The following is a 25,148-nucleotide window of genomic DNA, read 5'->3' as shown; positions in this document are numbered from 1 at the left end:
TGACTCTTCCAGTTACTCCAAATCAGTTGAAACTATTTGGGTACGTAACTACAGGGAGTAAAATCCAGCAATTTGTTTAGACCAATATTTAAAGAAACACTAATAACAAAACATAAAGGATGCTTCAACAATAAACTGCTTGGGAGAGAAGCAAAAGTGCTGGCTGCTCTGAAAAACAGCCTGAGAAAATTATAGACTATTCTTTCATATTCGAGTTTGAATGTAACTATTAATTAAAGGGTCTACAGCTCCATCCCCCGCAATGACAAACTGTTTTGAAGCCATTAACTAGAAACTAATAAACAGGTGTCTAAAAACACAACTTTCATAGAATCATAGAATGGGTTGGGTTGGAAATGACCTTAAGATCATCCAGTTCCAACCCCAGCCACGGGCAGGGACCCCTTCCACTGGAGCAGCTTGCTCCAAGCCCCTGTGTCCAACCTGGCCTTGAGCACTGCCAGGGATGGGGCAGCCGCAGCTTCTCTGGGCACCCTGTGTCAGCGCCTCAGCACTCTAACTTCTGCTTATCTCTGACCTGAACTTCCCCTGTTTCAGTTTAACCCCATCACCCCTTGTCCTATTGCTACAGTCCCTGATGAAGAGACCCTCTCCAGCATCCTTGTAGGCCCCCTTCAGATACTGGAAGGCAGCTCTGAGGTCTTCAGCTTCTTTTCTATGTTACTGCACATGCACAATTCCTTTCCATCAATTCTGCCTTTAGAATCCAAACTAAACAAAAAAATCATGATCAATGCATCCATAATTTTGATGAAATCAAATAAACCTTGTATAGTTGACTCCCATAAGTTCCAGCACAGGATTCATAAACGACATGAAAGATGTTGCTAACCCATTACAGCTCCTAAGTATGTTATTTTAAGCAGAATCAGCCCCACTGAAATGTCGGTCCTACTCCAAAAAGTTTACAACAGTTTATGTATGGCTGAATTGGGACTTAGGACTTATTCCAGAAAGTCTTAGTTCTTTTCTCCCTGGAGTACACTTCTAATACAATGCATAAATCAATTTCTATAGCAATTAACACTTCTAAACAAGACAAGCTGGCTTGTTTTTTTTAAAGTTATCCCTACTGTTCTCTTTAACTGAAAGTACAGCTTCAATGGCAAGCTTTTTTTCCTTTCTGTTCTATGTCTGGAATTTCATTTACTGATGAAATTGAGCCTTTAAATGTATCAGGATCTTTGAAATACAACATTCTGTATTTCAGAATGCTGTACTTTAAAAAGCTGCTGATCTCATCAAGAAGGATCAGTGGAATGTATAAAAGATAACTGCAGTTCTGATTCTGAAGGACTTGATTACTAAATACGGGGTTTCCAGAAGTTTCCATAAATCTTGTTTCCTAATAGCTGCCTTCCACAGGTCCCCTGAATTGCTCTGCAAAGCCCTTGAGAAGGTGTTAGCACCCATTAGACACAGGCAAACCAGTGACATCCAGAACCCTCCCAAATACAGCTCAAATGTTTTACAAAGACCCAGTTTCTGGCAACCAAAAATACATTCTGCCATCCACCTATAAGCCACAGCTAGAAAACATTCCAGTATAGGGAAATATTATGAATCTGAGTATGATGGATCCTACTCCAGACAAACAAAACTGTGGGTGACACAGGAGGAACAGTCAGCAGCAGAGCAGTTCTGCTACACTGGTCTGGTCCCTTCGAGGGACAGGCTGCTGTAACTCTCATTAGTACTCCAGCATTACTTCAAACACTGTCCAGCTGTCTGGAACCTGTTTTCCTCCATTGAGAGGTGCCTGGCTTACCTCCAAAGTTCCCAGTTTTCTGTTTTGGCTGAGCTACGCCCTCTAAGCAACCACAGCGAATGCACAGCCCACGAAAGCCACAGCAGCATTACGGAACACTAAGAGACTTCTAAAACTAACAGTAAAGCCTCAGCTAAAAATGAGTCATGTCTCTCACTGCCTGCAGGTCTCAGACAAGCTATTTTGCTGCAGATAGGTCCTTTTGGCAAGCCTGCTAAATTGACAATCCCTTTATGACTGTAAAAAAGCACAGGAAGAGAACAGTACAGTGCAATGCAGAATTAAGACTTTCAATTCTGCTACTCACTTGGCGCTCTGAGTTTTCTCGAAGTGCTTCAAGTGTCTTTTCAAGCTGTGCTTTTTCTTTCATCAAATCCTTACTCAGATTTTGACTGTTCTGAAGACTTTGTTTCTCTTGGCTAATTTCATTCTCTAGCTCTTCAAGCTAGGGAAAAAGAAACAAGCTTTTTACAACGTACTTACACATGACAACAGCATTACTCTGAGCCGGGTTGGAGGTACTCTTATAAAAATGAATAAAAAGGTTAAAGTTAAGAATAACATGGGATTTTCTGTTCTTTATCTGAAACAATTCATCTCTTCTAGGAGTAAAATTTCTTTCTGCCAGACTTTTTCCCTGGCTCAGTCTGTATCTATAAAGTACTTTTGCATAAGAAAAACATCAGATTTTATTAGGCTCTGGATACCTCTCCAAGCATCTTTTTTTCCTCTTAAAATTCCATTTTAGTGAGATTTAAACTGCTCCTCCAAGTCCCTTTTAACTTACAAAGGTTGAGCATTTAATTTTACTTAACTCTTTCAAGAGATACTATGGTGATTCCTTGGGAATTAAACATAGAGGTTTGTTTTGGCGAATGGTTCCAGCCTGCAATGCTGCCAGACAACAAAACTGCTCATAAGTGAAAATAGACAAGTGTGATTTTTCTCCCAGGTATAAGTTGTAATTAGTCACTTAAAAGCAACATATACATTGTATTTTTAAACAACCATCTGCTGGAAGGTTCATATTTTAACTCAAGTCCATTGATGCATTACCCGATCCTAGAGGAGTTCAGACACAACTCAGATCCCAGGCAGGGGAATGCTTTTAGAAACAAGTTATCTGAATTATACATTATATTGCTGCTAAAGAATATGGAGAAATAAAATCACAAAAGGTAGCAGAATGGAACTTGCACAAAGCATGGCAATAATTAGGACGGAACCTGAATGAAATCCTTCTCTTGGGATGAGAATACTAATGTTTGACTTCTGCTTCCCTCTCCTTCTTCCCCTCAAACCCAGATGTTCCCGGTCCGTTGCTTAGCAGACCAGTGCACATTTTATAGGGATACTGGCACTTTCACTGGCTTTTGCAAAGGAGAAGACAGAAGCAGACTATGTGTACAGGATTCATAACACATTTTGTTCTACTTCAAGCTTTCTGCTGAATTGATCACCATTCAGAACACTGTTTCTAGGGGCTGCATCGAAAGGAGCATGACCAGCAGGTCGAAGGAGGTGATCCTGCCCCTCTACTCTGCTCTTGTGAGACCTCACCTGGAGCATTGTGTGCAGTTCTGGTGTCCTCGACATAAAAAGGACATGGAACTGCTGGAACAAGTCCAGAGGAGGCCACGAGGATGATCAGGGGACTGGAGCACCTCCCGTATGAAGACAGGCTGAGGAAGTTGGGGCTGTTCAGCCTGGAGAAGAGAAGGCTGCGTGGAGACCTCAGAGCAGCGTCCAGTGTCTGAAGGGGGCCTATAGGGATGCTGGGGAGGGACTCTTCGTCAGGGACTGTAGTGACAGGACAAGGGGTAATGGGTTCAAACTTAAACAGGGGAAGTTTAGATTGGATATAAGGAGGAAGTTCTTTCCTGTTAGGGTGGTGAGGCACTGGAATGGGCTGCCCAGGGAGGTTGTGAGTGCTCCATCCCTGGCAGTGTTCAGGGCCAGGTTGGATGAAGCCTTGTGTGGGATGGTTTAGTGTGAGGTGTCCCTGCCCATGGCAGGGGGGTTGGAACTGGATGATCTTGAGGTCCTTTCCAACCCTAACTATTCTATGATTCTAACTGAGGAAAAGGACATATTGCCAGATATTCAGAGTGGTAGGAACAGTGTCAGAAAATCACAAGAATCTACTATTGCTTGCTTATATAGAATTATAGAATGGTTTGGGTTGGAAAGGACCTTAAGATCATCCAGTTCCAACCCGCTGCCATGGGCAGGGACATCTCATACCAGATCACGTTGCCCAAGGCTCTGTCCAACCTGGCCTTGAAAGCTGCCAGGGATGGGGCAACCACAGCTTCTCTGGGCAACTCATTTCAGTGCCTCACCACCCTCACAGTGAAGAACTTCCTCCTTATCTCCAACCCGAACTTCCCCTGTTTCAGTGTGAACCCATCATCCATTGTCCTATCACATCAGTCCCTGATGAAGAGTCCCTCTCCAGCATCCTTGTAGCCCCCTTCAGGCACTGGAAACTGCTCTGAGGTCTCCACGCAGCTTCTCCAGCTGAACAGCCCCAACTTTTCTTGTACATTATATAGCTACATCTTATATATATATTACATAATGTACCTTATATACCTATTCTTTCTTTCGCACACTCCCAGCTTCATTCTGGTACTGTGCAGAAACCCAAAGCAGCACAGAGGCTGCTGCAAAACCCACCATATTGTTAAGAAATCAGAAAAGGCACAGGAGCATGGAATACACGAGGGATTTCTTTCAATTTAGGTTTTTTAATGATCTCTTACCCACTCCAAGAATAGTCTAACATCTGAAATATTGCTGAAGAAAAAGCTATTTCATTTCACTCCACTGCAATTAATTCCAGTTTTTTCCCATTTTTTATTCTCTATAAATATCACTAAATGACTGTACTTGATACAGATAATTTGGAGAGTAAAATATTGTAGATCAGCACAGATATATCTGACAAACTCTTCTAATTCACTTGCTCATCAGTTCCCTGGCCCATCTTCTCGCATTTTCAGTTATGAATGAGGATACATGACCAAGTTTTCGGTTTAGCCTTATCACCCTTCACTCCTGCACACATAATTTCCCCTACTCAATAATTACAGAAATTAATATAAAGTTATCAAGTATCTTAAAATACTTTCATTACTTATTATGTCCCCAATATGTCAGTAATTTTCTCCTCAATGGTATAACACCATTCTGAATAAAATGGTCACAGACTTACATCAATGAAAAAGCATAACCAGAAAACATAAAAACCTTTGAGGTGGTTTTCTTTTTTTACCATAAACTTACAAACACTATTCAGGCTCCATAATACTTCACCTAAACCAACAGCAATTCATAAAACGGCAAGCAGCATCAAGTAACTCATACACAGCTCAAACCAGACACTGATTATTACCTTTTTGCTAAGTCTTTGGTTTTCTTTTTCCATTTTCAGGATCCTTGAGCTACTGCCTTCTACAGAACCCACTGCACTTTGTAGCTCTTCCACTGTCTTCAGCAAACTTTGGTTTTCCATTTCCAGCTTCAGTAACCTGCTTGATGTCAGTTCATTCACTTCATGACCAAGTGATTTCTGTGGCACTGTAAGAGAAAAACACCATTAAAAAAAGGTTACTTATTACCTTGAATTCTTGGGACTTTTTGGTTTTAGGCTTAGGGGGCTGAAGCTTTTGACAGTCCTCCAATGCATTCTTGGTGAATAGAGCTAGTCAGGATTAATGACCCACCCTCCTTACCCAACAGTTAACACTGTAGATGCATGAAAGGAAATGTTCTACTCAACCTGATGTTCTTACTCACAGCAGAGATTTGTCTCCTGCAACTGAGGACATACTGGTATATTTCCACAAATAATTTGTATGGATCCAATGAATGACCAAGCACGCTGCGTTGGAAGGTTCAAAACTCTTGCCATAGCTATCTCTGCAAACAACTACTCTGAAAAGCCTTAAAAAGTCTTTTTTAACTTGGAGAACAGTAAAGCAAGATAACTTTAGATCTGTGTTACAGAATCCAGAACCTTAAATGAGCTTCCAGGTTTTCTATTTTATCTATTAAGCTGCAAGTATTACTAGGGTTTACCTTCAGAAAGTTCAGTAGTCCTATTTATCTGTTCAAGTTCCCAGCCAAGATGCAATGATTCATCCATACTTTGTTTCTGGGCCATTTCTAGAGTCATATTTTCCTCCATGAGTTCCTCAATCTTCTTCCTGTCCATATCACGCTCCTTAAAAGGTATTTCACATGTAACATTAAAAAAAGGATGTCTCAACATACACAGTATTTTAGTATCAAGTATGCCACAGAGCAACGCAAAAGTGCATTTTCTGGTGTCCTAACACACGGTGAGACAGGGAGTGGAAAAGTATGGAGAACTTACAACTAGCAAAGAAATTATGCAGAGAAGAACCTCTATTTATCAGAGCCTATGGCAATGATTACTTGTTTCTTTTTCAAAGTTCACTTCTCTGCAAGTATCAGCAAAGTATATAAAGTATACATGACAATGTATTTATTATAATATATAATAATATATCAAATTGACTTCATATTTTAGCATATTTACTTTTTGGAGTAGAACTGGTTAAACCCAGAAATTATTTTGGGAATAACCTTCTGATAAATATGTCACTATACTACCAGAATTTGAAACATGAATAACCTCTTGCATCCAATATTTAAGTGACAACAGACTATCTTCACATAAAAAAACAATGGATCCTATCATATTTACTAATGAGTCTCTGTAACTCTTATCATATTTTAGCTATTCAATTAAGCACTGTCCTGCCTTTAGGAAGAGTACTGCTTTTGCAATTTTTCCTTCTCTAGGTAGAACCAGTGTTACTGTAGGAAAACTATCTGAAAATTGTTATAGTAAATCAAGACATTCCTTCCACCTCTCTCCCACTATTGGGTCTGGAACTTCTACTAAAAATGGATATGAAATTCAATGCATATCATTTGTCTCTACCATCCTCCACTTACCATCTCCATATCATGTAATTTAGCTTTTAATTGTAGATTCTCTTTTTCTAACTCATGTAATTTATCAGAACGGGCTCGGGTCCCCTCTAACTGATCTTCCAACATTGTCTTTGTTTCTAGCAACACTTGATTGTCTTCCTTCAACTCCTGCAAGAATTAAGCAACAAGAAAAAACTCACAACAGAAGTATTTCCTTTCCACACAAACGCTGATACACATCATAACTCATAACTAGTTTTAGAAAGGTTGCTCTAATGCTAGAACATTTATTTGGAAGCTGTAGTAGACTATTTACATAAAGCAAATTTACATAAAGCAATTTCACATAACTAACTTATGAAATCTTTATAAAAAGTAAATTTTACATAATTTAAGAGAAATTAAGTAGTCCCTAAACCATAGCGGAATAAGTAAGGTGCTCATAACTACAATCAAACCGTAAGTATGTCTGTATTTGAGATGTGATCTGGAAAGATGTATTGCACATATATGGACTACAGCTAAGCAAAAGACTGACATCAAATATAAATTACAGGTGTCAGGCTCAAACAAACAGAATTACTTCACACACCACTGAACTGAATTGTGGAGTTCCTTGCTGCATTATTGTGTAGATGTAAAAGGCTTACATGTGTGAGAGTTACCTAATTCATGCAAGAGAAGGGTGAAAAGCCCCAAAGTACCACCTCTGAGTGTGATTTTCCTAAGCTGGAGGCTGGAGAGCACAACAGGAAAGCACTGTCAAGTGCCTGCCCTTTTCTTTTATTCTCCTCTAAGCATCTACTATTGGCCACTGTCAAAGACTGGAGGCGGATGGAGATACTCCTTTTCAGTCCCTAATTTATCTTATCACAATGAACTCCTTACTCTTTGGCTTGCAGGCTACGGAGGATAAAACTTAAGAGAGTATTTTTCCTATAGGCCATAATCAGGTTTGTAACTTACTTAAGCCCAAAGTCAGGACATGATGCTGTAACGCAACCGTGTTCTTAAAATACAACCACAATCAAAGGTCCCAAACAGCTTTGATTTATGTACATAGAGGATTTTTTTAATGACATCTGATGAAAATAATATTGGGTAAAAACATAGTGCTGGCAATTTTACTCATGATATAAAGACAACTTTTCACACTTCAGCTGCAAACTCCGAAATAAAGATCAGTGAATAGAACACATAAATATTTATCCTTCATACTCCTCCCTACACAAATATTAAATTAACTTATAATTATTATAATGAAGCAAACCCAACTAATTAACATCTGTCTCCATTCAAGCATGCTTGAAAAATCAGAGCTTAAAAGCTGTGAAACATGTAAACAAATTTTAGGGGGTTTTACAGTTTCAACATATTTTCAAATCCTGTACACTACTCTCTTTTCCTTTACCAGGTGTTTTAAACATATGCATTCAGTCCCTCTTACAGCAGTAGTAGATACAATCATGACTTAGAAAGTCATTCATGTAAGATGGTTTTCAAGTAGCTCCTACACAAAGGTTTTCTAAGATGCATTATTAAGCTCAGGCTAATGCTTACCATTCAAGAGTACCTGATTTTCCAACAGCCCCAGGTATTCTGAACTACTGCATCACAGAGGTAACAGCCAACAAACTCTGAGGAAATTTGGGAACATAAACCACAGCACTGGACCTTTATCACTGAGCTCATGCTGAATAGCAACATCTTGTTTAAAATACGTTGAGCACTGAGAAAAGATCCACAGCTGGAATGTGGTTCCCAGCCTGTGTTTTTGAGTGGTGTGGAAAGGCAGGTTTGGAGCCCCCTCAAGAATGGATGCTTCAGTGACAGCTACTAAGGTATGTATTTGGTATATCTTGAGAAAGCTTCTTCCAATTTCATCATATTATTTCACATTACACAGTAAGATGGTAAAATTAATTTCCACACGCAAGGCTAAGAACAAGTCATCTTGAAAATAATAAAAAGCCATGGGAACCACGACTTATTTTAAGTTTCAGAAATGTCTAAAGCCCCTTTAACAACATCTTACCTGCACCATGCACCTATCTCTCAGTACACTCCATTGTTAGCTTTTTTACACTGCAGGTCACTTGGAAAAACTCTATCTAATTTTCCATTAAAACACAAGTAATTCTCGTGCTGGTTGGTATGCTTTATTTCTCAATAAAGCTACTAGAAATTTTAGATGAAGGATCTACATTGAACATCAAAAATATCTGGGTTTTGCCTTGCAGTTTTCCTCTTCTCATTATCATCAGCTTTTATCAGTAGTAGCTATTTTATGCTGTGACATATGAAGCATACATTCATTAAAAGGTTTCAACTCATTCTAGAGGATGCTCTATCACTGGTCATTAGTATTATGACATTTTTCAGATGCAATTACTAGAACATTGGGGATATTGTATCATGTCTAGGCAGCAGTTCAGTGGGAACTGAATCAGGAGGTTACCACAGATCACAATGTTGAGATGTTGCTTTGGAGTCCCTACACTGGAAGGTGTAGAGAAAACACACAATTCAGAACTGGTAAAGCCATCATCAAAGTGTGAAACACTGCTATAAAAGGCTGTGGACACCTCATCACTCAGGTCCTAAAGCCCTGGCTAACACCAAGCTCTCTCTCATTTGGAGACGAATGGGTATATAAAAAACACCATGCTTAAAGCAGAAGTACTGAATGAATGCCTGAGATCCTACCCAGGCCCTAATCCAAGGGGCCACATTAAATGAAGAAGTTATGTACAAATATTCCATGCCACAACCTAGCCTAGTATCTTGGTTTTCCTTTTCAGTCATTTTGACTCTAAAGAAAGGGCTTCATACCAGCATCTCAGCAACTACATCTAGGCAACATAATATTTTTCCAACAAGCATTCGTTTTGAGTTCTTCCAGCTTTACTAAGAGTTTCTTTTTTCAATAACCACCTTAAAAATGCCTTTAAACTTTCATTAGTTTTGACTCCCACAAATGTTTCTTTCACAAATTCTGCCGCCTTGACATTCCCCCAGCAATTTGGCCATTTACAGGCAGAATTACGGCCTGATAAAATCCTGCATGCTGATGACTGGTTTCCTAAACTCCTAATTCATGACAGAACTGTAGGTGTCTCTTGGCTGGTATCAGTGTATATCCTTTTAGTATATTTTACCCATGGAATGCAGTCATCCTACACTTATTTATATGTATAGCCACTATTTCCTCAACACTTTACTTGGAAAATTACCTTCTCGTAGAAGACCCACAAGAGGAGAAATGAATTATCACATCTATAGCCTATTTTTAAGTAATTTCTCCTTGGATTTCTCAATATCCTAAACAGAGGCTCCTACTGGTCTTGCTGGCTTAGAGCTAGGGTGAATACTGCTGACTTCAGATCAGACTGCATACCAGGCGATCTTGCCCCTCTACTCTGCTCTTGTGAGACCTCACCTGGAGCATTGTGTGCAGTTCTGGGGTCCTCAACATAAAAAGGACATGGAACTGCTGGAACAAGTCCAGAGGAGGCCACGAGGATGACCAGGGGACTGGAGCACCTCCTGTATGAAGACAGGCTGAGGAAGTTGGGGCTGTTCAGCCTGGAGAAGAGAAGGCTGCGTGGAGACCTCAGAGCAGCCTTCCAGTATCTGAAGGGGGCCTATAGGGATGCTGGGGACAGACTCTTTGTCAGGGACTGTAGTGACAGGACAAGGGGTAACAGGTTCAAACTGAAACAGGGGAAGTTTAGATTGGATATAAGGAGGAAATTCTTTCCTGTGAGGGTGGTGAGACACTGGAATGGGTTGCCCAGGGAGATTGTGAGTGCTCCATCCCTGGCAGTGTTCAAGGCCAGGTTGGATGAAGCCTTGTGTGGGATGGTTTAGTGTGAGGTGTCTCTGCCCACGGCAGAGGGGTTGGAACTAGACGATCCTGAGGTCCTTTCCAACCCTAACTATTGTATGATTCTATTCTATGATTCTATTAGACACAGGGACTCTTCCCTAAAACCTGTTATTTATCACAAAGACTGACTATCATATATCCCAGAGCCAGAAGCTGTGACACTGTTTTTACATCCCAATGTTTCAGTCATCAAAATAACTTTGAGAAAGCCAGACCAAACAAAAATGATGGTTATTCAGTGTTTTTTTTCCTTACTATACCTCCACTCTAGCTTTGTAGAACTCAATATCATGCAGCCTCTCTTTATAGCGGCTGACTTCACTTTCAAGCTTGTCGACTCGAATTGCCTTCTCACGAAGGGCATCTAATTCATCTCTATACACTCGGGCAGAACGGGCATCTGAGAGTAAATTCATATTCTAGAAAATACAAAAACACAGAAATTAAAGGCAAGAATACTGGGCAGTACACGCTGAGGGGTAATATGGTTGCTTCATTACTTAAGTTGGGGTAATGCAGAGGGATATACATTAATACTGACAAAGGTAAAGAAAAAAACATGTATTTTATGTTAGATATAAGGAAACAGTTCTTTACTGTAAGGGTGGCAAGGCACTGGAACAGGTTGCCCAAAGAAGTGGTGAATGCTCCATCCCTGGCAGTGTTCAAGGCCAGGCTGGATGGAGTCTTGGGTAATATGGTTTAGTGCGAGTTGTCTCTGCCTGTGGAAAGGGATTGGAACTGGATGATCTTAAGGTTCCTTCCAACCCAAACCATTCTTTGATTTGATGTTCAAAGTGCAGAATAAAGAAATGCATGAAAACATACTTCCTAAGACAAAGAGAAGGGGGGAGGAAGGGGAATTGTTCTGGTGGTGGCCACTTTTTTCTCCCCCTTTCTTTATTAAACAATACGTCTGCAAACCCTGTACCTCTTGCTGAAGTCTCTTTAGTTCAGCTTCCATCTGCTCAAGTTCTTGCTTACAGTCAAGCAACTGCTCAGTCTTTTCCTCACTTAAAAGAGAAAACACAAACCAGTTGGATGTAACTGCAAAACGCGGTAAACATCATCTCATTTGACAACAATACACTAAAATTTGTGAGACTTCCCTTTTTTAATCCACAATTTCATGGAGATGTGGAGCAGAAAACACTGGGGTGCAATAAGGGGTATTTTTTTGTGATAAGGAACTTTTTTGGTAAAAAAGCCCAGACAATGCACATGAATGTGCACCAGAAATTCACACCCGAAAGCAAACTTAGACTAATTTCAAAGTATACGTTCAAAAGGTCCAAGTATTTCCCAGGAGAACCAGACAGTGACCGCTGATATACCCTGTCACAGAGCAGGTAAAGCCAACTCACAAAGCACCTTTAGATTCTTGTTATTTTTCCTAGGGAGAAGAATGAAGGTTTTCAGATGCTTTTATCCATTAAAAGAATGAGGAACTTCACAACCTTAGTTTTATGAAATGCTTAATGAATTTTAATTTTATGGAAACACCACGGTGTCTGTTTCAGTCTATGTAGAACTCTGCAATAAGAAAAATGTAGAATCCTACAACGTTTACATGACTAATTCTTAACTTCCAGCTTCTCAATACTCAACAAATTAGTTCATTAAACTCTAAGTGCAAAGGAAATAGTTAATTCTCTCAAAGACATGGAATACCCAGTGTTCAAAGTTCAACTGCACCTTACAACAACCAGTATTCACTGTTGAAAAAACCTGCCATATCCAATAGTTCAGATCTGTCAAAGATAGACTGCGTAGTCAAACATGTTACTGTATTATTTAATGTTCTGGAATATGAATATGAAACAAAAAGGAGGAAATAAGAGAACTTAATGGACTGAAGCATATAATACAATCTAAAAGTCATCATACTAATGGAAAATATATTTGTTTTAAACAAAACTAGACCAGTTGTTTTCAAAAATGAGCCAAATCTCACCATGAATTATCTTTCTTGACAGCCTCCAAGTATACAAGGTTTCATCTATGCATAGCTGACTGTGCACAGCAGATACCAGAGCTTTCCTTCTGCATCGGTGTTCAGAAACCATACAGGAATACAAATGTATTCTCTGCTATGTTAGATCACTGTAACTTTCCTATTAACATTCATATTCCTGTATTATTGTTCTCCATAGAACGACACAGGACGTAATACAGAAAATTACGTGTGCAATTTCCAGTTCTGGAGTTTCTCTATTACAAGCCTCAAATAGCTGTTTTGCATCCAACCGAAAGAACCGTCTTTACAGACCCTTTGTATGAAACTGTATTAGCTGCAGTGCATCTTAAACCAGGTTCATTGCCAAAACCAGATTATAAATAGATTTTCAGCTGAACATTTTCAACTCTGGAATAAATCTAATTTTAAATTTATCAAATCCACTCAGCATTTAATAACAAATGCCACATACAGAAGTTAATTCATCAAAGTCTAGTATTTTAAATATACTGCTATGCATAAAGGAAATTTATTTACGAACTGAATTCAAATAGAGTGCAAAATGTGAGATGTTCTGAGCCATCACTGTTGCCCTAATTGCATGCTTCAGCTCCAGACTAGAGAGGATTGTACTAAATTATACAGAGCATAGCAGTGTGCAGTGTTTAGGCTATCTATTAACTGTCAATCAAACTAATAACAGCAATTTTTTCACTAATTTTCTTGGTGCAGCTGTTTATAGAATATCCTGGGCGGGCTCATTTCAGTAGACACATAATAATACAGACATCAGGAAAAAAAAGAGCCCTATCTTTTTGTCCTCTATTCTTCATGAAGACCAGGATGTAGTGGGGGAAGGGGATGCTCTGAGTAAATCAACCAGATACTTAACCCAGCCAGCTAGAGATGATCTGATCACAAACACTGCTAAGAGCAGACCAGTGAGCTGGTAATTGACTTCTGCTACCTTCAACTTTCCATTTAATTTTACCTGTTTCCTCTCTCCATGAGATATGCTGGAGTGAAAGAAAAATCTCTTTATTTATGCTGTTTCTAAACTATATCAAGTTGCTTTACATACTGAACCTCTTCAGATGTGATGTCTGTATTTTAAGTTCAGACTGCACATACTTTACTCTGCTAAAACAACATTACACATTGCTATAGGGAGAAACAGATTCTCCACTTGACAGTTATTGTTCTCTAACTCTTCACTACTGCTCAGATTTGTTTCAAGACTATGAAGACAGAGTAAGTACCCACTTACTGAATCAGCTTTCTTCATAAAATAGAAGGGATAAAAGGAGAATTTAATGAGAATGTGAAAAACAAAGATCTTTGTTACAATGGGACTAATTTTTCACTTGGATGAGGTGAAGGAGAGGCATATACCCCTAGCTAAGAGGTCACCATCAGCAGGAGAAGAGGGCAAACCCCTAACTGGATTAATGTAAAAGCTGGAAACTGTAAGAAACCATAACTGACCCAAGCTACAAAATTTACTCATTTTACAAACTATATATTCCTTAGACATAAATGACCACCCCCTGCCAGTAAACTTCAGGTCTGTTTCACTGCATCCAGGTTTGCAGTGGGTCAAGAGATTCAGAGGAGTTTGATCTGCAGAATTCCCTTTCTTTCTTTCATTTTTCTCTGTAAAGTGGCATGGCACTCTACAGTTTTCTCTGTAGAGTGAAACAGCATTGAAGGGCATGAGCAAACAAGTGTTGTGCAGACAAGGAATCTTCTACACAGAAAGAAACAAAGAGATGGGGGACAGGAAATTAATGATAAATTCTTCCTCTCTGCAAAAAGTGAAGATGTTTCATAAACCATGAATGAACCACAGATGACTATTTCTTACTCTATTTCCAACAAGAAACAGGTAACTCAATCATGCTGCTGACCAGGAATCGCTACAGCACAATCTCCCTTTAAAAAGGATGTTTTTGTCACTAATCCTGGAATGCTGAGGACGCATCTCTTGCTTCAGTCCCTACCTGCCTGCCCATGTAATTGTTCTTGAGTGTCACCCCATAACTCCCTCAAGTGCAAAGCTATTGTCTTAGAAGCATATATAAACACAGATATATTAAAACTACAGTCAGACAGTCATTAATGGTAATGAACAACAGAGGAAGCACAAAGAACTTGCCTCTGAAACAACAATATGGACACAATATGTAAGAGAAAAGGCAAGGCTGCATTAGATTAGCTGTATTTCTAAAAGACAAACAGTTTACGTAGAACAAAGAGCTCAGTACTGCATTGTAACATGCTCAAGGGATTGCTCAAACACAGTCAGTTCAGAGTACAAAAGACACAAAATTAGCACAGCACCAGTTCACTGATTTCCATGTGTTCATGGTTAAAACATTAATATAATTCATAATACAAATTAAGACAAACACAGATAAAAACTTGCATTTGTCACACTGGTCCCCAGATATGCTCACATTATAAGAGCTATGCTTCCTGGGGTGCAGTAAGTAAAAAAAAAGCACTCAAAACTGTAATTTAACACCTGAAAGAACAAAGGATTTGTCTAGAGGGAACTACTACTGTGTGAAATAAACAACATTTAAACCCCTGTAATTCTGAACACACTTCCACGATGTACTCACAGCTCTTGCCTAAGCCTTCTTATCTTTGCTTTGGCATCTGCTAGCTCTACTGAGAGGTGCTGTCTGCTTTCAGTGCGCTTCATGCCAGGAGATCCACAAGGTGATTGTGCTGCCGATGCGTGAGGTAGGAAACGGAGACAGTCCCGTTCTTCCGAGAGTTCTATGATAGTCTAAGGAGTTTTAAAAATAAAGAGATAAAGCAATACAAAACTGCATTCAGAGAGCCTTTTATGTCAGAAACCGCTATAATTCACTGCCTTAATAAAGCAAAGACTGAAATGAAGCAAAGAATAATGGAAAAGTTTTGCCCTAGAAGAAGTCAGAAGCCCTAAAATACACCTCTGCTCCTAAAGCAAATCAAAAGCAACCACCTCTAACAGTACCATTTGACTGTTCTTAAACTACTCATATTTAGCCTTTTAAGTCCACAAAACTATCAGTGCAAAGAATGGATTTGGTCATGAGTTCCTTGAACATGAGGATAAACATGTATCTCTAAAGAAACTGGTGTTCAATGAGCAACAGCATCCTTGCCAACTGAATATAGCATCAGCCCTACAGGAATATTCCTAGTTCATCCTATAAATAAAGGTGTTATCCTAATACGAAGATCTCTTGTATTTTACTTTGCCTTTTTGTTGCAGAAAAGCATTACCACACATTGTCTGGCCTCACTGTCCAGTTTCTGTTTTACTCATTAAGGCTGTGAACTGGACAGACAGTTGATGTCAAAGGAACATTCAGAATAATTGCAACATGAACATATCCACACTCTACTGGGACCATCAAGATGACTCATAAATTGGTTTTTATTGATTACACTTCTGTTTCTTGATTCTCACACAGAACAGTGACTGTACCACATGATGAGCTTGTAAAAGCTCCTTCTCCTAGTATGGATCCTGCTCCAGTTCAAACCTGTGTAATAGGATACAGTAATGTGACAGACATCTTTCAGTGAATGGCTTGCAAACTGTTTAGTGATTCCTGGAAAGTTCAGCTGATACAGCTTTGGATTTTCTGTTTCCAGATACAGAGGAAGGTTATTCAAAGTTGTTACAGACTCTGGTTAATGGAGAAGATCATGTGCTATTACCTTTCCTACTTTGTCACAGTATTCAACAACTAGTATGCACACCAACACTACCCGAAACAGCTTTCTGGCAGTAAGGAATCCTTGCTTATATATGCTAGCAGAACATATATTAAACTATTAGTTATGAAAGTGGTAAGCTGGATCATCTTAAAAGAAGAATTTCTTATACTTCTCTTAAGCAAAAAACCACATCCATACCTCTGAGTGCTCATCTCTTTCATCTATAAGCCTTTTTAAATGTAATGCCATATTTTTCAAGAGAGGTTCAACATACTCTTGTGTCAGTACAATGACATCCATCCACTGTAGATCAAATACATTTTCCTGATTATGAGTTACCTGGACGGAACGATATGGAAGAGAAAAACCATTCCCTTTAAATTATGAGATAGAAAGGAAGCATAAGGAAAATAAAGCTGAAACTTTATGGGTTAAACTCCCTAGACAAGGTATGGAAAACCATTTAAAGTAGATTAAACTGTAGGTAATGGAATACTTCAAAGTAGCACTTTGTACTTCTAGCAAAATGAGAAGCAAAAGGTGACTATGACTTAATATCTATTACATAGCACATACATGGGATTAGAATTATACTTTATAAATAAATTTGCACATGACAAATTCACTAAACTACAATAAGAATTTCTTGGAGCAACAAACTTGCTCCCTGGTCCTGTTTTAACAATGTAGGCCAAAAAAAACCTCAATCATGAATTCTTTCTGTGAACCAAGTTAAAAAGTGAAGGCATTTTTGCCTTACTAAAACCACTTGGTATACAAATCACATACTTGATTTACTTGGTTTTGAACAACTGTAATTAATCTTCCTACAACACAATATTCCACCTCCAAATAAGTTAAAAGCACAGAAAACCCCAACATACCTCTTGAATATGGGCTGCAACAGCTGCTCTAGTGTCAAAATCCAGACCTTGGATTCTTTCAATAAATTCTTCCTTTTTCTGACACTAAAAATAAAGAGATCTATTTTATATACATTTTTTATACATACTGAGTATTTACATTCTTCCTTTGCATATCTAAGAGCTAAAATAATAAAGCTGACATAACATCACATTACTAAATTAGTATCCAAAAATTTTGTGGAACAATAAATACTTGGTTTATGCCATGTTACAGTAATTATAACTTTCAACACTAACGAAATGATAAAAACCAGATATTGAAATGAGGCAAGGAAGAGATTTCTTAAATAGCTACTTATTCACGTTTTATGATAGTGAGTTCCACAGGTATTTTTTCAGTGTCCTCCTTTAGTACTCAATTATTTAAGTTGTTATGAACATATAACTGGTTCTATTTTTTCACATTAATTAGCTGAATGGTACAAATTTCCCTAATAGGAACATCAGGTCATCCAAAAAGTTCATTAAATACAAGAAACACTATTAATAAGATTTATCAGTACGATAAGTGGATGTAATACTTTACAATTTTCTTCCTTTCCTTACGGTATCAGGTAAATAACAATATTACAGTTAATAACTATTAGAAATGGCATATACAGAGTTTGCTATATTTGTACAATAAAACATGAGACGTTGTAGCCATTTTAACTGTAAGAATATCCAGATTTTCCAGGAAGGCAATAGTACCAATACAGAAAGGAAGGTCAAAGCATTAAAATAGTAAGAAAAGAGATCTGTAACACTTAAAACTATTTCACACGGACATAAACATCATTAAACTTACCTGAACTGCACAACCAAGTAAAAGCAGAAGGAGTTTTTTTATTTCTTCTGTACCTGGCTCTAAGAGGAAAACAGAACTGTAAGAAAATGGTAGGCGTAAAATAGGAATTTGAGCTTCCTGCCCTACCCCTCAGAAAACATCAGGTTTTCTCTTTATTTTCATATAACTTATGTTAACCTAGTTCAGAAAGCAAAAAGATTAATAAAACCCCATTTTGCCAGCTTTCAACTTAGTTCTTTTTGCCATTTAACTGCCAACTTTCAGTGTTAACAAACAGCTTAACAGCCATAACAGCTTTAAGTGGAAAAAAATACAGCATTTCAGCCCTTTGTAAGGCAAAAGTTGTGAGTGACATTTTCAGAAGTGCTCTGGAGACCTACAATCAAGTTTTCAACTGTAATCTCAGATATCTCAAGATAGTTATAACAAGCACTTCAATTATCTGACACCCCCAAGCTGTAAGAGTTGGGTGATGAGTTCATTTGAATTATTTTGTAAAGCTGTATTAGAATCTGCACATCTAAAAATCAAAATGTATTTCCACATCTGGCTTTAAGCATTTTAATCTCCTAAAGAAGCTTAAGTTAAAGGACTCCGCTTACAGATTATAGTAAAGATGTTTCTTACTTTTTACATTTGAAATATCCTCATCTTGTACTACATATATGCTGCATCTAGAATGCAAATGCCATAAAGCAACCAATTTCAGGATGGCAAAATAGCTCGGGCTGGTTGGAATTAAATTCTATATGGTCACGTATTTTGCTTTATTGAAACAAAAACCACTATCCATGCAGCTATCTAGGAATAAAAAGATCCTAACAAGATCCTTTCTCCAATATACTCTGGATTTCAGCCAGTAGTTTATTTCACTGTTAGCTAACCAGACAAAAGTTATGCTCTCAAAAATAATAAAGCTGAGTCTGGCTAGAAACCTGACTTCTGTTCTGCAAAACTCTGTGACACAGCTGGTATAACTACGATTGATACCAAGAGTCACACTCAGTCCAAATACCAAACAGCGAATGTCTAGCATATACTAAAGTATGCACAGTCATTCTGGAACCTGATCTAAGTTACTGAAGTCCCTTTTTTTGAAGGACACAGTTGGTAAACACAGATGATCTCCAATGATCATAAGGGGTAATGGTTGGACTTGATGATCTTAAAGGTCTTTTCCAACCTAGTTGATTCTATGATGATTATAAGCATCTAAAAGAAAACTCATCAGAACCTTCTTTCTGAAATGGCAGCTTGCAATCTTTTTCTACACTTGTCAACTAAGGCTATTCAGGATGAACCTCCACATGAGATAGATGTAACTATTCACTTACAAGCAAATGGTCTTTTGCTTTGATCCACAGTATTTTGTAAGTGAATTAAATGTCAAATCCTTCTCAAAAAGTTACAGATATGAGGTAATCCTGATTAAAAGAGGAAACGAAAAAGAAATCAAGAAAAAACCTAAAAGGACATAAAGCTTAATGTTTATTACTAGCTTTCAGTGAAGAGTCAAGCCTGCTGCCGTAAAGCAGAGATGAAAGATAAATGCTAAGCTTCTCCACCTTCCTTATGGCTCCAGTTCTCTGTGCATTAGAATATTCAGTATATTTCAAGACTGACTCAACCTCCTTTTGTTAGAGGGAAGTGTGTATAATCCCAATGAACATGGTACTTTAAAGTTTTCCAAGAGGTTTGTCAAGTAAATAGGTTACAAAGAACATGAGCTCAAATGGGAGAGCCTTAATCATTTATAGAGACTTTGTATCCCAAAGACTCGAGCTAGGAAGCCTTTTGCACAGAAACAGAAAACATCAAGGAACATATTTCATCAGAAGCTCACTACTTCAGCTGAAGAAGGGGAATTCCACCTGGCTGCCTGTCTTGATCAATAAAGGTTAACCAGGATATTGCAGTAGAAGGAATCCATCCCAGCATCTTGCATCCTACATTCATTTATCCTAATAAATTCATCACTTCTTTTCTCCTTTTTTTAAAGCAATCCCTGTACTCCTCCTTGGACACTCATTTACACTCTGCTTCAACATCTCTTGACCACCTTTTAAAAGCCTACCTGAATATTGTTTCCATGTCTCTCCCCATATTCCCTGAGGAAACATGGCAAAATATTGAACAACCTCAGCTTCCCACTGTTATCAAGCATTTTGCATGGTTTTCTTCTTTTTTTTTTGTCCCCATCACAAATACAAAAATAGATCATTCTCTTCCACACCCTTCAACTTGCTACTTGAACTTTGTCCCTATCCTACCGTATCCTCCTTTGATCTTCCTTGCACTCACTCTTATCCCTGACTTCCATCCCCTCTGTAGCCATCCATCCTCCTCAGGCTTGCTCCCTCAGAAATACAAACTTGTTTTAATCCTCCCTCTTCCCCCATTAAAGAACATTCACCTTGTTATCTCCTTTCTTCTTTTCCTCTGTAATTTAACTTCACATTTACAGTCACAGTCTGTAGCACTTCTCCTCCAGTTCTCTCCTCCAACTGGCTTCCTGCCAATTAGCTCCACTGAAATGTTTCTTGATCAAGCCTCTAATGACCTCTTTTTTATACCAGAGCTCAAATCCAGCATTCTAGCTGCATTTTCCCTGGTTAGCCAACTGCCTCTGATACAGCCAAACACGTTTCTCTTCCTGAGATCGTACCTGCCCTGGCCTTCTGCAATTTGTCATCCTCTGGCATTTCTCTAATAATCATTCCTGAAGTGCAAAGGGGGAAAACTGGGAGACATCCCTGTGAAAAATCACAGCTACAGCCTAAGCTTTAGCTGACCAAATCCAAATCATTATCAGAGAATCGACTTTTACTATGGGGACTGGCCTTGGTGCAATCAGATTTGCACAGCAAGTCTCTGAAAAGGTCACTGAGGTTTGATTTCACTACACTTCCCACCAAAGCAAAAAGCTTTAAAATCCCTGTAGGGATGAGGCCCACTTCAAGCTGACACTGCAAGAGCAGGCCTAAGTTTCAAAGGGGAAAGGTTCTGGATGGCACCCAAGAGAACAGGTCTATCTTCTGATTCAGACCAAACTCCATGATGAACCCAGGCAGGAATCTGAAACATCTTCAGGAATACTGTGTGTTCATAGCACTTCTTTTTACAAAATGTGGGCTACGCTACAGTAAAGTCTGTATTTTCTCACAAATCCAATAACATCCCCACAGGAGAGCAGGGCATACACCAGCAGAGGTTCGAGCTGCCAAACCACAAAAGCTGCATAGACTTAGCTGAGGTCTCCGAACAGGAAGAAGCCTCTGTTTTAACGACTAAAGAACAGATTTCTATGTATACAACTGAATACTACTTTAGCTCTGTGGGGGTCTGTAGTGCATTTTAAATAAGACTTCATCTTATACGATAAAATATTCTTAAGACATGTTTTGTTTCAGTATCTTGAAGAGACTAAAAAATGTCACTACAAAAACAATACTATGACCTGGGTTTTTTTATCTGTTTTTCCACTAAATCTGGTTTCTAGGCAAATCCATGAAGGCTTTTGAAAACCTTAAGAAAGCCTGGAATCAAACTATAAAAGCACAATGCATTCTACGCTTTTGGAAAAGAAGAGACCACATTCACACTTCTTTGTGCATATGACAGATTACAGCATCTACACATAGAGAAACTTAAAAGGCTGTGACCTCAGAAGCAAAAGCAGCAATATTCAAAAGCAGCAAGTGAAAATCAAACAAATCAGGATACCTACAGAAATGGCATATATGCAGATGGGATATGGAAAATATCAATGTTATGAACCCTGGAACTGAAAAGCAAAGTAACACAGATGGGGCTTCTTGCTCATGAGAAGAATCTTGTCCCACATACACAGAAGCATGGCATATAAGACATCTCAAATGAATAAAAACAGCCAGGGGAAGCTACACAGCCTGTTAGAGTAGTTCCTAACCTCTCTGCTGAGGTGCTAGAACATCAGAAGTAGAACACCTGGGACACATTAGACCCAAGTAAATAAATTCTGCCCAATCCATAGTGGCTCCATGCAGGCCAGGTGTGTCTGCTCCGTGCTTCTGGAATTGAGAGCATGGTGCAGAGATTCCCAAGTGGCTGTGGATAGTCAGCTGGGTCCACACAGGCTAATTTTCTTGGTCTGAAAATTGCAACTCTCAGAGCTGGAAGCAGAGAAGGTGGGAGCATGGAGAAGACAGTGTCAGTTCAGGGGAGAAAGCAAGAAGGTCATTGCAATATTTTTCAGGTAACGATGCAAGAGAAGCAGGAGAGTTTTGGGGAAGGAAAAACAAGGATTAGGACTTGGATCAAGTGAGATGCATTGAACTGCCTCTTCTCTCAGGGGGCGCTCACGTAAGGAAAGTTGAAAGCGTGGTAACTGGGAACACACCAAACTTATACTTTGTTGTATCAGCGGCTCACTGGTTGCTTGGGAATGCACTTCCTTTCAGTATAAATCCTAATGACAGCCAGTGCTGAGGTTTGGACAGAGCACATTATTGTAAAGTGTGGACCTTGGTGTGAACAAAGAAAACGTTACTCGTCATTACGAAACCCCTTATTTGCTACAAGTATTTACACAATCTTCTGTTGAAAGGCTCAATCCTACATGAATTCTATTTCAAGTGAAATGATATAATAAGTATGTGAATTTTCATCTGAGTTAAAACCAGACTTACCAGAAAAAGGATTCTTGCCAATTATTAATACATTTGGCAAAGACATCATGATCAGCTGCTGCAAATTCTCCTACAAAAGTTAATTAAAATATTGTTTTAATCATATGCATTGAATAAAAACAAACATCAAATACTAACCATCACTGAAGAGAAATTACATTACATACATTGAAGAGTATTACATTAAGTAGTTTAAAATGTTTCAGGTCTTAATACACACATGTTCAATACTTAATTATTTGGACTCTAAAAGAAAAACAACAAGCCAAACTTACAAATATGAATTACTTGTACAAAAGCCTTGTTTTACTGGTTTGCAAGATCACCACAACACAGTAAAACCCTCTCATGGCAATGAGCTGGCTAACAGATCTTGTGTCAACTACATCCCGTGTCCCAGAAGGTAGCAAACTCCTTTAAGTTATGAGTGATCATGTTTCTCTTGCTGGCTCATGGATATAAGATTTACTTTACTGACTCTCAGTTTCATTTACAGTACCAAAGATCAATTTCCCCTATTTCATGTCCCTTGTCTCAGTGGCCTTACCAAAACATGGATGTGAAAATTAGGGGGGTTGCTGCAGTTATGCTGGGAAAATCCTAACCATAAAGGTACAAACCCCTATTTGCATGATCAAGCAGAGTTTAGTTTGCTCAAAGCAGCAGCTTTGCCTACCTATTCCATAGAATGCATCAATGCATAGTCCCTGTCAGCCAGTAGTGGCTGTAATCAGGTCAAATCCCCAGTCTAGACAGAGCCTAATTCTTCTGAAGCAGAATAGTCTTCCTCCTGTTCCCAGATGTTTATTGACAGCAGATGCCATCCCATCAGCAGCTTTTTGTTTTTTCACAGTTACATTCTCATTAATACATAAAATGTTCATATTCATAAGCAATGTATTCCAAAACAACCTTTTTACATCAAAAAGGCACAAATTAGGTGTCATATCGTAAACTAAAAATCTAACCTAAAAGTCAACTAATTTTATGATAAATTTGTAAAATTACAATATTCTTGAAAAACAACTGTAGAAATTATCACCTATACCTGTGTATCAGTTAGTGTAACACACAGAATCATAGAATAGTTAGGGTTGGAAAGGACCTCCAGATCATCCAGTTCCAACCCCCTCCCCCGCCATGGGCAGGGACACCTACACACTAAACCATGGCACCCAAGGCTTCATCCAACCTGGCCTTGAACACTGCCAGGGATGGAGCATTCACAACCTCCCTGGGCAACCCATTCCAGTGCCTCACCACCCTCACAGGAAAGAATTTCCTCCTTAGATCCAATCTGAACTTCCCCTGTTTAAGTTTTAACCCGTTACCCCTTGTCCTATCACTACAGCCCCTAATGAAGAGTCCCTTCCCAGCATCCCTATAGGCCCCCTTCAGATACTGGAAGGCTGCTCTGAGGTCTCCACGCAGCTTCTCTTCTCCAGGCTGAACAGCCCCAACTTTCTCAGCCTATCTTCATACAGGAGGTGCTCCAGTCCCTCTGGACTTGTTCCAAGAGCTCCATGTCCTTTTTATGTTGAGGACACCAGAACTGCACACAATGCTCCAGGTGAGGTCTCACAAGAACAGAGTAGAGGGGCAGGATCACCTCCTTCGACCTGCTGGTCACACTCCTTTTGGTGCAGCCCAGGATACGGTTGGCTTTCTGGGTTGTGAGCGCATACTGCAGCCGGCTCATGTTCATTTTCTCATCCACCAGCACCCCCAAGTCCTTCTCTGCAGGGCCGCTCTGAATCTCTTCTCTGCCCAGTCTGTAGCTGTGCCTGGGATTGCTCCGACCCAGGTGTAGGACCCTGCACTTGTCATGGTTGAACTTCATAAGGTTGGCATCAGCCCACCTCACAAGCGTGGCAAGGTCCCTCTGGATGGCATCCCTTCCCTCCAGCGTATCAACCGGACCACACAGCTTGGTGTCATCGGCAAACTTGCTGAGGGCGCACTCAATCCCACTGTCCATGTCACCGACAAAGATGTTGAACAATACCGCTCCCTGAGGACACCACTCGTTACCGGTCTCCAGCCGGACATCGAGCCATTGACCACAACTCTTTGTGTGCAGCCAGTTCTTTATCCACCGAGTGGTCCATCCATCAAATTGATCTCTCTCCAATTTAGAGACAAGGATGTTGTGTGGGACAGTGTCAAACGCTTTGCACAAGTCCAGGTAGATGGCATCAACTGCTCCACCCCTGTCCATCAATTCTGTAGCCCCATCATAGAAGGCCACCAAATTGGTCAGGCAGGATTTTCCCCTTAGTGAAGCCATGCTGGCTGTCACGAAGCACCTTGTTGTTTTTCATGTGCCTTAGCATGCCATCCAGGAGAATGTGCTCCAAGATTTTGCCAGGCACAGAGGTGAGACTGACTGCTCTGTAGTTCCCTGGGTCATCTAATTTCTCCTTCTTGAAAATAGGGTTACATAAA

The 25,148-nt window shown here is 39.3% G+C and overlaps 1 protein-coding gene across 12 annotated transcripts in view; it reads right to left on the bottom strand.

The window, feature by feature from the left end:
• CCDC88A (coiled-coil domain containing 88A) overlaps positions 1 to 25,148 on the bottom strand; it is an 87,500-nt gene that overhangs the window by 36,461 nt on the left and 25,891 nt on the right. For all 12 annotated transcript variants that reach the window (XM_065682493.1, XM_065682494.1, XM_065682495.1 and 9 more), the window contains exons 5-15: positions 22,704 to 22,773; positions 18,037 to 18,095; positions 17,208 to 17,291; positions 16,522 to 16,662; positions 15,228 to 15,397; positions 11,578 to 11,659; positions 10,907 to 11,065; positions 6,779 to 6,925; positions 5,873 to 6,017; positions 5,187 to 5,371; positions 2,097 to 2,234 (exon numbers count right to left, since the gene is read on the bottom strand). In XM_065682493.1, the coding sequence (XP_065538565.1) occupies positions 2,097 to 2,234; positions 5,187 to 5,371; positions 5,873 to 6,017; positions 6,779 to 6,925; positions 10,907 to 11,065; positions 11,578 to 11,659; positions 15,228 to 15,397; positions 16,522 to 16,662; positions 17,208 to 17,291; positions 18,037 to 18,095; positions 22,704 to 22,773 (1,380 nt within the window). The remainder of the gene's footprint in view (positions 1 to 2,096; positions 2,235 to 5,186; positions 5,372 to 5,872; positions 6,018 to 6,778; positions 6,926 to 10,906; positions 11,066 to 11,577; positions 11,660 to 15,227; positions 15,398 to 16,521; positions 16,663 to 17,207; positions 17,292 to 18,036; positions 18,096 to 22,703; positions 22,774 to 25,148) is intronic.

Source organism: Lathamus discolor, chromosome 5 (assembly GCF_037157495.1).
Source record: "Lathamus discolor isolate bLatDis1 chromosome 5, bLatDis1.hap1, whole genome shotgun sequence".
Classification (NCBI taxonomy): Eukaryota; Metazoa; Chordata; class Aves; order Psittaciformes; family Psittacidae; genus Lathamus; species Lathamus discolor.
The sequence above is the reverse complement of the archived record's forward strand: the minus strand, read 5'-3'. Positions and strand labels throughout refer to the sequence as shown.